General features: G+C 37.5%; 1 protein-coding gene across 6 annotated transcripts in view; it reads left to right on the top strand.

The window, feature by feature from the left end:
* Positions 1-12,140, top strand: part of ANKRD28 (ankyrin repeat domain 28) — a 222,888-nt gene that overhangs the window by 127,884 nt on the left and 82,864 nt on the right. For 5 of the 6 annotated variants that reach the window (XM_047768705.1, XM_047768713.1, XM_047768694.1 and 2 more), the window contains exon 3: positions 1,725-1,803. In XM_047768705.1, the coding sequence (XP_047624661.1) occupies positions 1,725-1,803 (79 nt within the window). Of the gene's footprint in view, positions 1-1,724; positions 1,804-7,053; positions 7,383-12,140 lie in introns of those variants that run through there. The other variant, XM_047768739.1, reaches the window with a different exon arrangement.

The following is a 12,140-nucleotide window of genomic DNA, read 5'->3' as shown; positions in this document are numbered from 1 at the left end:
AGTACTTATTACTTGTATAAGGGACAAAAACAGTATCACAAATACATTAAAATTATATGAAGAAATGTGTGTAGAGCCAGGGTTGATTATGTGTTATACAGATCTTTATAATACCTTTATATGCTCTAATCCCTAAAGCTTTTAGGGATTGACTATGATTTTTTTTAACCCCTCTTGACTAGAAGTTTCTTTCCTAATTTAGTCTCATTGACCTAACTATCCTTTCTTTGCTTAATTGGGATATTTGCCAAAGTAGAAAATTATTATGATGTGATTTTTCATTTTTTTAAATCTCAAAAGCTGTCAAAAGACCCCAAAATACAATACCCATTCAAATAAGAATTTTATTCTCTTAGTAATCCAGGAGTTAGCAATCTAAGTTGGTGGGGCAACTCTGCTCTATAAGATCATTCAGTATCCTTGCCTAACAGTCTTGTAGAATATTGGCCTACCTCTGCCTGTTCAAAGCTGGCACAGTTTCACATGTGCCTTCCAGCCTGTGGGAAGTAGACAAGTTTATGTCTAGCTCTAGAGTGGTTGTCTTCTGGTTTGAAGGTGACCAGAAAGTTGTGCCTTTACTTCCATTCATATACCATTGGTCCACAGTAAGGAACAACACTTAAGATATGCTGGGAGTCTGTTCACTTTTGCTGGGTGGGTAAATAACCACGTAAAACTTTCTATCTGTGGACAGTGGAAAGCAACCAGCAGTCTGACTCAAAGGCCAGTGTCAAAAAAATTGGATGTAAAGTTCAAAATAAGTATTTCTAAATAAATAGCTTTCTTAGATGCAGCCACGTCAGCAATACTGCTGCAGTAACTTTAAATGAGGTATAATGTGAATTGAATCCCTGAATGTGACATTACACTAATAAGATCTTTCTTCTCAAACTGGATAATGTTGTTTGAGGGGGACAGTACACAAAGCCATGCATTTAGATGTAGCTTCTCTTCCTGGAGGAAGGCTTGGAAGACTATATATATATATAAACAGTATATATATATATTTACAAGGATAGGAATATAGTTTAGAGCCAAAAATGAAATTGGCAAAAACTTTAAGAAAAAACTTACTATTGTTTTAAAGGATAATTTCAGATCCCCAGAGATAATTTTCTATTTTCGCCACTGTGGATACTCCTGTGGAAACATTTTGATAAGCAAATTTTTGGTTTGTTAAGGTTCGTTTTGTTTTGTTAGCTCAACAATTCTAACCTATGTAGAGCTGTGAAATAATCTGGGGTGGGGGTTATAGGCAGGTAGTATGAAGTAAAGGAAATTTTCCTGTATATACTAGCAGCATAGGCATCTTTATTCAAAGGCAGTCTAAGAAGCTATTTCTTTGCTTTTTTTCCCCCCTGTACCCAAGGCATGCAGAAATTCCTGGGCCAGGAATTGAACCTGAGCCATGGCAGCAACCCCAGCCACAGTAGTGACAGTACCCAGTCCTTAACCCACTGAGCCACCAGGGACCTCCACATCATCTTAAATTTTTATTTTATTCTTTGCTGCATTTTATACTATTCTTTTAAGGCCAAATGTTTTTTTTTTTTTAGGCTTCTCTTCTCCTAGCAAGGAAATGTTCTGTTAATGAGATTTGCAGACTAGACTATAGAGTTGTAGAACTAGTAAGCTGGTGGTTAATGATGGTTTTTCTTCATTTAAAGTGTATTAATATTAACTTTATATTGAAATTTACGTTCCACCTTTCTTTCTTATCACAGGACAATGAAAAGAGAACTCCACTGCATGCTGCTGCCTATCTTGGAGATGCAGAAATCATTGAATTGCTTATTTTATCTGGTATGGTAAGCTCTGTCTAAGAGCACATCATGCGTGTTTTTGTCATAATTAAACTTAATGACTGTTCCTTCGTATTTGTTTAAGCTGAAACTTATTTGTTCATTCTAGAAGTACTGATGTTATATGTCCCAGGTATTGTTCTGGTGCTTAGAGTACTTTGGAAAACAAATCCCTGCCCTTGTGGAGCTTATAGTCTAATAAAGAAAAACAGGCTACAAATATAGTGATTTTACAGTATAGGGGATAAATGAAAAATGAAAAAGTAGATCAGAATACAGTTGGCCCTCTTTGTCCATGGGTTCTGTATCCATGGATTTCAACCAACTACAGATCAAAAATATTTGGGAAAAAATTCCAGAATGTTCCAAAAGGCAAAATTTGAATTTGCCATGCACTGGCAACTGTTTACATAGTATTACATTGTATTTACAGCTATTTATGTAGCATTTATATTGTGTTAGGTATTATAATCTAGAGATAAAAGTATACAGAAGAATGCGCATAGGTTATATGCAAATGCTATGTCATTCGGAAGGATAGCTTATGGATTGGGATGAGCATTCTATAGGGTAGGATATTATGTGGAGTAATCATATAATGCCTCATTGATCACAGAATTACTAGGAGATTACCGTTTTCCAAGGAGAAGGTAATGGTGGCTTGGAACTGATATAGCTGTGGAGGGGGTAAAGGAAGATATGATTGCAGATGTATTTTGAAAGTGATGCCAGCAAGATTTATGTCTTTAAATAGCTTCTACATGATTCCTTTTTGTTGGCCTGTAAAATACATTTTAGGAACTTGTACTTTATTTTGAAATTACTTGTAAACTGTTCAAGACTTCACAATATGAAATAATGGTAAAACAGTTTCTTAGAGAATAGTTCCTATTATGATCATACTACTTGTATTCCTAAAACAAGCAGTCAAAGAGAGCTTATTTTTGTTTTACCCAGATTGTTGTAAGTGATAGTTACTGGGAGAGGATTTGTGTTTCAGTTGTGTTTGTATTGCCAGATTGCGCAGATATATGCATAATGCATTTGGAGAGAGAGTACCATTCTTTTGATTTTTTGGGGGAGGAGCACTAAGAGAAATTTTGAGCGAAAATCCTATTAAATAGTAGACTGAATAGAATTTTGCTATTATAAATTAATAAAAATTTTAAAATTTTGATTTTATAACAATTGCATGATCATATAGAATTATAGTTAAGTATGGACCAGGGTAATATTCTTTCTTTTTTTTTGGCTTTTTACGGCCACACCTGTGGCATATGGAAGTTCCCAGGCTAGGGGCTGAATCAGAGCCATAGTTGCCAGCCTCTTCGACAGCCAAAGCAGTGCAGGATCCAAGCTGCGTCTGTGACCTACACCACAGCTCACGGCAATGTTGGATTCTTAACCCACTGAATGAAGCCAGGGATTGAACATGCATCCTCATGGCTACTAGTTGGACTTAGAACCTGCTAAGCCACTATAGGAACTCCCAGGCTGATATTCTTTTTTTTTTTTTTTTAGGACTGCTCCTGCAGCATATGGAGGTTTCCAGGCTAGGGATGTAATCAGAGTTATAGCTGCCAGCCTACACCACAGCTGCGTGTGCAATGTACTCCACAGCTCACAGCAACACCAGATCCTTAACCCACTGAGCAAGGCCAGGGATCAAACCCACATCCTCATGGATCCTAGTCAGGTTCATTCACTGCTGAGCCACTAAGTGAACTCCCCAAACCTGCATTCTTATGGATACTAGTTGGGTTTGTAACCCACTGAGGCACAGTGGAAACGCCAAAGCTAATATCATTATATTAATCTTTATGAATAACTTCATCATCGACGTACTTCCTTGAAGGTATCTGTTCCTTTATGGGTGCTAGCTCACTAGTTTTCAGCTGAAATTTACTAGAGATAAGAACTGAGGTTCAAGAGAAAAATAACACTTCTTAATTGAAGCATATTTTACTGTAATAATAAGTCCAGGACCAGGGGAATTCTACCAAACATTTAAAGAAGAATTAATACCTGTTTTTCTCAAATTATTGCAGAAAATTGAAGAAGGAATGCTTCCAGACTTATTCTATGAGGCCAGCAGTACCGCGATACAAAAAAAAAAAAAAAAAAAAAAAAAAAAACAGAAAAAGATACTACAAAGAAAGGAAATTACACTCCAGTTTCCCTGATGAACATAGATCAAACAGAATTCAACAATACATTAAAAGGATCACATACCATGATCAAGTGTGTTTTATTACAGGGATGCAAGCTTCTGCAAATCAGTGTGATACACTTCTTAACAAAATGAGACTAATAATCATGATTATCTCAATTGATGCAGGAAAAGCATTTGACATAATTAAATATTCATTCATGGTAAAAACAAACAAACCAAAAGAAAGATCCAAAAAAACTCTCACCTATTAAGTATAGAGGGAATATAAAGGCCGTACATGATTAAGCCCACAGCTAACATCATACTCAAAGCTGAAAAGCTAAAAGCTTTTCCTCTGAAATCAGGAGCACAAGATAGAATACCCACTATCATTGCTTTTTCAACATAGTTCTGGCAGACCTAGCCATAGCAATTAGGCAAGAAAAGCAAATTTAAAATGTTTAAATTAGGAAGAAGTAAACTGTTTCTTTGCAGATGACATTATATATAGAAAACTATAAAGATTCCATAAAAGAAACTGTTAGAAATAATCAAATTTAGTGAAGTTGCAGGATCCAAAATCAATATATAAAATCTCTTGTGTTTGTATGTATCAGAAAAGAGAAATTAACAAAACAGTTCCATTTACGATTCATCAAAAAGTAAAATAGCTAGAAATAAATTAGATAAAGAAGAGAATACATGAAGCAGAAAGTAGGCAAGAAATTTAGGCTAATTTGTAACTAGTAATGAAAATTGTTACTATAAAGTTTGGGGTAGACTCTTCTTGCCCTTCATGTTAACTACCAGTGACATGTTACAGTAGTAATTGGGTTAACATTAACTGGTGTAACCTTAAGAAAATTAAGCAATATGAAATAATCCCCATTTAGCCCTGGCATTATACAAAAGTCATAGTATGCTTCAGTAAGAACACACAATAAATTATTGTAATTTTATATATCATAAAAACTAGTTTGGGAGTTCCTGTCATGGTACAGTGGAAATGAATCTGACTAGGTACCATGGGGTTGTGGGTTCAATCCCTGGCCTCACTCAGTGGGTTAAGAATCTGGTGTTGCCGTGAGCTGTGGTGTACATTGCAGACACAGCCAGGATCTAGCATTGCTATAGCTCTGGCGTAGGTTGAAGGCTATTGCTCCAGTTCGACCCCTAACAGAACCTCCATGTGCCACAAGTGCAGCCCTAAAAAGCCAAAAAAAAAAAAAACTAGTTCGATATCCATGGCAAGACTATTTGTTCATTATTTGTTCCTAAAATATACTCTAAAATGAAAAGTGAAGAATATGAAAAAGTTGATCATTCCTTAGAGGCATGGACTCCCATGTTCATGTTTGAGATTTTGATTGTTTTCTGATTTACTATGATGAGAAATTGGGAAATATTCTCTAATTTGCTTCGCTCTAGTATTTTCATTGTCAAGAATTATGACTTTATATTCTATTTTGTAATCATAATTACCACTGTTTTATCTCACTCATACACACACACACTCACACACACTGCCCTTAGGCATAGCTTATCTATTCTCAGGTTTTAAATTTTGGTGTATCTTGGTTGAAAAGACATCAAGTAGTTTTTGTTTTTATATTTTCTATAAGAGTTCATGGGCATTGTACTCCCTGGTATCTTATTTATTTGGGGCTGTGCCTTTTGTTTGTTTGTTTGTTTTTTAGCTGAACAGTAGATTAGCTAGTTATAAAATTCTTGATTTATGTGTTTTGCTTTTGTTGTTATAGATGTTTTTCCATTGTCTTCTAGCATTGAGTGAAAGTCTTAGATCAAGCTCTTCTCTGCTAACACTCCATCCCCCATCCCCCATTACCCTCTCCACTACCATGGTCCATTCTCTTCTGCCTGGATGCTTGTAGGCTTCAGTTTTCATCTCTGAAATTCATACCAACTTTCTTAGGCTAAATCTTTGAGTCCTTTTGCTGGGAAATAATGTGAATGTATACTTTTAGTTCTGAAATTCAGATTTTTATTTCATTTATATTGTCTAGTGCATCTTTGGATATTTTATTTCCATGTGTTTTTCTATCAGTAAATTTTTCTGCCTTGTGTTTTACTGGTAAAATGGATCTCCTTCATCTGTCTTTATCAGCTTTTCTCTGATTATGATTTTGTCTTTATATTTAGGGATTTGTTTGTTGTCTTTTTAAGGCTGCAGCTGTGGCATATGGAAATTCCTAGGCTAGGAGGCTAGGGGTCGAATTGGAGCTGTAGCCACCAGCCTACACTACAGCCACAGCAACATTAGATCTGAGCCAAATCTGCGACCTAAACCACAGCTCACAGCAATGCCTCATCTTTAACCTACTGTGAGGGCAGGGATTGAACCTGTGTCCTCATGGATACTAGTTGTGTTTGCTACTACAGGAACTCCTACATTTAGGTTTTTGTTTTGTTTTGTTTTGTTTTTTTCCCTGCATTTAGTTTTAAGTCATTCCCTTTTACCTATCCTCCATTCATCCAACAAATGTTTAATGAGCATGTCTGTTTAGAAAGCACTATACGAGTTGCTGTGGCTAGAATGGTGGATAAAATAAATGAAGTCCCAGTCTTCAGGGAGTTTTTTTTTTAATGGGGAAGTTAGTAACAAATATATGTAGTTTATTTTATGGTGAAGATTCCTATGGAAAAATTAAAAGAATAGTATATTGGGCGGGTATCAATTGCTATTTTATATTGCATAATTAGAAGAGGATTCAGTGACATTCAAGGAGATAACTGATAGAAATAAGGAAGTGAGCCTAGCATACCATGTAGCTATTTAGTGAAAATTGAGAGAACAGCAAGAACAAACACTCTGAGGTGTAGCATGTTTGGAGGTAAGTGCAAAAAGCAGTAGGAGATAAAGCATCGGTGGCAGGGTAGGTAGGGGTGGGAGTGTCCAGAGAAAGACTTGCTTTGGTTCTTAAAGTGATGTGGAAAACCATTTGGGAGTTTTGGATGGATGGGCAGAAGCTAACTTAGGTTTTTAAAAACACATTCTGTTTGTGGCTTTAGATTCTGGACTGTGTTATAATATATGTCTATTCTGCTTTTTGTGTTTAGGCTTTTATCTGTAATTGCTTTATTTTCCTTTTCTCTTGCCTATTCCACCACCTCTTACCGCTGCATTGTCTTAACTTTCTTGGAGCTCTTTCTTCTTTGAGGTCTTTTGGTCAGAGCTTAATTTCTCCAAAACTGTGTCTGAAGAGTAGTTCACAAACCCTTCCTTTCCTTTCTGGGGATAATTTCTTTCAAATATATGTACCTGTTAACTGCATTTTGCTCAGTTTACTTTGTGTATTTTTGCTCTAGTCTTATATGCTGAATCCTTTCAAATTCTTAGACATCATTAAGGAATGTGTTTCTTTCCAGAATAACTATTTACTGAAGAACAGAGGAGAGGGCGGCAAAAAGTGAGAATCACTTAAGTTTGTTTCTTCACGTAGCTCTCAAACCAAATGCCTTTTCTTTCAGTCCTAGTAGCATAAGATTCCATCATTGTTGATATACTGCAGATAGTTAAGGTGACCCAACAGCTCCTTGGATCATGGATTCTCAGGCAGTGGTCCGGTGATGATTGGCTCTTACCCTCCATCCCCAGCAGCTTTGTCAAATATAAGGTAGTTGCTTGCTCGGTCCTTCCTTTAGCATGGCCTCACCTTTTTCTCTGTATTGTGAAGAGAACTTCTCCTGTGGGTGACCTCTAGATCTAAAAGATGTTAGGTATGGGTTCTGGAACACAAACAGGAGAAACAGGGGCAGGACATGTACTCAAACATGCTCTTTTAGATGACTAGGTAGCCTTCCCTGGACCTGAAGAAGCTTCGCTTGACATCCTTCATTTTGGTACAGATTTTACTGTATTTGATAGAAGCTGTTTCTAGTTTGGTTTGTGGTTGTAACTGTTTTCTTGCTGTATTGAATATGACATTTCCTCACATTCTCTTTTGTATTTTGGTGAGTTTTTAAGAGTAAAACTACTGGAGTTCCCGTTGTGGCTCAGTGGTTAACGAATCCAGCTAGGAACCATGAGGTTGCGGGTTCAATCCCTGGCCTTGCTCAGTGGGTTAAGGATCTGGCATTGCCGTGAGCTGTGGTATAGGTCGCAGACCTGACTTGGACCCTGAGTTGCTGTGGCTGTGGTGTAGGCCAGCAGCTACAGCTCTGATTGGACCCCTAGCCTGGGAACCTCCATATTCCGCAGGAGTGGGCCTAGAAAAGGCAAAAAGACCAAAAAAAAAAAAAAAAAGAAAGAAAGTAAAACTGCTTATTCACCTTAATTTGCAGTCCAAAATATTTACCCATGATGCATTTTCAAGATTTGTGGATGAAAGGTACTGTTTTTGATGTTATATGTAATTAAACAAGTAAATTTTTCCCTAGGATCTATGGTAACGCTAGACTCTAGTATAATTAATTTTCCAGTTATTGAATGGGGTAAGGCAATAGGAAGTACTGAGTGCTTACTGTATCTCAAGTACTGTGTTAAATTTACCCTTTTCATTTATTATCTCATTTTATCCTGTTACCTCTGAAGGTGTTATTATAGATGAAGTAAACAAAAGCATTTAGAGATGTAATAACTGGCTGAAAGTTGTACTGTTAATAAAAACTAGAGCTGAAGTTCTCTTGTGGCTCAGAGGGTTAAGGATCCCTTGTTGTCCCTGCAGCAGCTTGGGTCATTGCTGTGGCATGGGTTTGGTCCCTGGCCTGGAAACTTCGACATGCCATGGCACAGCCAAAAAACCAATAAGAGCCAGCATTCAGACCCAGTCTGTCTGACTGCAGAGTTCATATTCTTAACTCTGCTACAGTCTGAACTGCTCTTCTCCCCTCTGCACTCTGCTCCCTCCTCCATCTACTTAGCATTTAGTAAAATTTGTGTAGGCAGTGACTTTTGTTGAAGACTTCTGTTTCAAGGACTGAATTTTCTGGCTGCCTAAGTATAGATAGATATTTTTATGGGAGCTATTCATTTAATGCTTGTATTTTTAAAACATAGGTTTACCAGTACCTCAGGCTGTTTCCAGCATATATTAGGTAGTTAAATAAGTGTCTTGCATAAGGCATTAGTCAAAAATTCTTTTTTTTTTTCTTTTTCTTTTTAGGACCACACCCATGGCATATGGAAGTTCCCAGGCTAGGGGTTGAATCAGAGCTGCAGCTGGCGGCCTACGCCACAGCCACAACAACTCAGGATCCGAACTGAGTGTGTGACCTACACCACAGCTCACAGCAATGTCAGATCCTTAAGCCACTGAGCAAGACCAGGGATCGAACCCTCGTCCTCATGGGTACTAGTTGGGTTCATTACCCCTGAGCCACAAAGGGAACTTCCAGTCAGAAATTCATTTAATTGCCTTTTATAGAAAATAAAGTTCCTGATAAGGAAGCATGGGATATGTTTTTGGTAGTAAGAATTAAACCTAAAGTATATGACTCTTGAAAGCCTACAATGCTGGTGTTTTAATTTGCTAAGGCTGCCATTACAGATTGCCACAAGTTATTTATTTTCTCACAGATCTGGAGGCTGGAAGTCCAAGATTAAGGTGTTGGCAGGGTTAGTTTCTTCTAAAAGCTGTGAGAGAAGTGTCTGTTCTAGGGCTTTCTCCTTGGCTTGTAGATGGCCATCTTCTCCTTATGTCTTCCATCTGTACATATCTGTGTCCGAATTTCTTCTACTTAAAGGACCCAGTCATATTGCATTAGGGCCCACCCTTTAAAAAAAAAAGAAAGAAAAAGAAAAAAACATTTAACTTAATTACCTCTGTGAAGACTTTCTTCAAATAAGATTGCATTCTGAGGTGCTGGTGCTGGCTGGGTTTGGGACTTCAGCATAGGAATTTGGCAGCAGGAACACAGTTCAACCTCCAATATCCAGTTTTTATAATGGCCTCTTTAAATAATGCAGTGCACTGGGTGAGGGTGGGGGTGGTGCAGCATCACAGGTGGAAAAGTGGAAATGTAATCACTTTTGCTCATTCTACACCCAACCTGAAAATAGAATCTGAACTTTTGCCGCTGCCTTTCCTTTTGCCTTTAAGCCAAAGGAAAATTATTTCCAGTTTGAGAGGAGTGCTCAAAGTGCTTGGCTCCTGGCCCAGCCCACTCGATATGGACTATCTCCTCTGTGGGTTAGGAGCAAAGAAGAGAACTATTCTCTGCCAATAGAAGTTTTAGAAAATTACTAGTGGGACTATAATGATTATAAACACATAGGAAAATAGAAATAATTTTAATACTGTCAAATCTCTAGTACTTAGCCTAGGTCAGCGGTTGATGGACTTTTTTATGTAAAGGTTCATGCAGATACTGTGGCTACTTAGCTCTACTTCTTTAATACCAAAGCTGCATCTTTAACACATAATAGATGTAGCTGTGTTGAAGTAAAACTTTTCAAAATAGGTGGCTGGCAACCTGTGGACTGTAATTTGAAGATTATAACATTGATTATAAAGATACTATCTTATCTATGTAATATTAAAGTAGGGCAAGTTACTTAGCATGAAATAATTTGTTCTGAGTATTTCAAAATAAGATAGGATGTTTTAACTGAAAATGGATCAGAGAGATCATTTACCACAGCTTTTATTTTACTGGTAACTGAGGTTTAAAAATCAAAGAATTGGTAGATCTTGGTGAGTGATCAGATTAGGGAGAAAGCAGGTGAATCAGTTTTTTTGCAGAGATTCCTAGAGTCAAATGGGACATTCCTGATTTGGATGCCTGACTTCATAGAACCCACTTTGCAAAAACAGGTGCTCTTATGTTGTTTTAACCTAGAGTCTTTCTTCCCTTGAGACAGACAGACAAACACATACACTTATGAGGATTATGATTAACAAAATAAAGGTCTGGGCATATAGGGAGCAGCTCTAGGTTGCACAGCCTACAGGTTACAGAGCCATTATTAGATCACAGGTCCTGCTCCTGGGCCCCTTCTACTGACCCTTGATTGTCTCCTCACCTGTCCACACCTCTCTTCAGCTGCATTGCTGGCAAGAGCCCAGAATATGCTGATGTAAGTGAACCAGATTTTTTATTTTTTAAAATTACTTTCTGTTTTACCTTCAAATGAGCTAGGCATTTATCTAATTCCGGAAATTTTAACGTAAATATCTTCTTTCCTTTCTCTCTTTTTTTGGCCATACTGATGACATGTGAAAGTTCCCAGACCACTGATCAAGCCCACACCACAGCAACGACCCAAGCTGCTGCAGTGACAATGCTGGATCCTTAACCTGCTGTGCCACAGAAGAACTCCAGATATCTTTTTTGTCTTAAAAAATAAACAAAAACTATTGCTTCAGTATATATTTTAGTTTCGTAAATTAATAAATGAAAAGGTTAGATAAAAGGAAGCAGGTTATCTGGATTTTTCTGTATACTCTGTGATGTCAAAACCAGCCTGTGTGAGTGACCCTGCAGTTGATTTTTGCTTGCTTGTTTGTTTGTTTTGCTTTAACATATGAGAAATGTAATCACATCTCTACTCTGGGAAGGTGAATCCAAACCCAGATATTTGATGTGGCCTAGGATCTGGCTGGTTATTTACCTGAAGGGAAAGCTTAGTGGATCTACATGGAATTTGTGGGGAAAGGGGAGTCTAGAAAAGAGCGTATTTGATTTACACAGTTGGGCATAAGTCTTAGGTTTAACAAGATATGCTCCTAGCACTCTTTCTGTGGGTGTCATTTTGCAGTGACATCATCCTGCTTGTTGTTGTCAGCTTCCTAGCAGTACTTCTCTTACTGCGGGGTCTCCCAGTAGCATGATTTCAACAGTTGAGGTGGCACTGCTTTTATGTTCTTTTCTGATAGTAAAGAAACTAATCTTTTCTTGGTGACTTAAGGTCATCCTTTTAAATCCCAAATGATATACTTCCCTAGGCAGAGAGAGTGATGATGCCACCTGAACTCTTACATTTGGTTTTATTTCTCTCTAGAAAGACTCTTTTGTGTTTTAAGTGAATCTGTTATCAAATGAATTGAGTGTCCTGCTGTTTGCTGCTTAAAAATCAATACTGACAAAAATGGTAGAAAGAAAAGATGTCTTTAATCATAATGCCAGCAATCTGGGGAAATTGTAGACTCAGTGTCCCCCCAAAACCACCTCCTAAGATTCTGCTGGGCCATGAATAAAGGAAAGGAGGGAAGTAACCTCAGTTAATC

The sequence above is a fragment of the Phacochoerus africanus genome, chromosome 1 (assembly GCF_016906955.1).
Source record: "Phacochoerus africanus isolate WHEZ1 chromosome 1, ROS_Pafr_v1, whole genome shotgun sequence".
NCBI lineage: Eukaryota > Metazoa > Chordata > Mammalia > Artiodactyla > Suidae > Phacochoerus > Phacochoerus africanus.
Note: the sequence above shows the minus strand (reverse complement) of the source record. Positions and strands in the feature narration are given on the sequence as shown.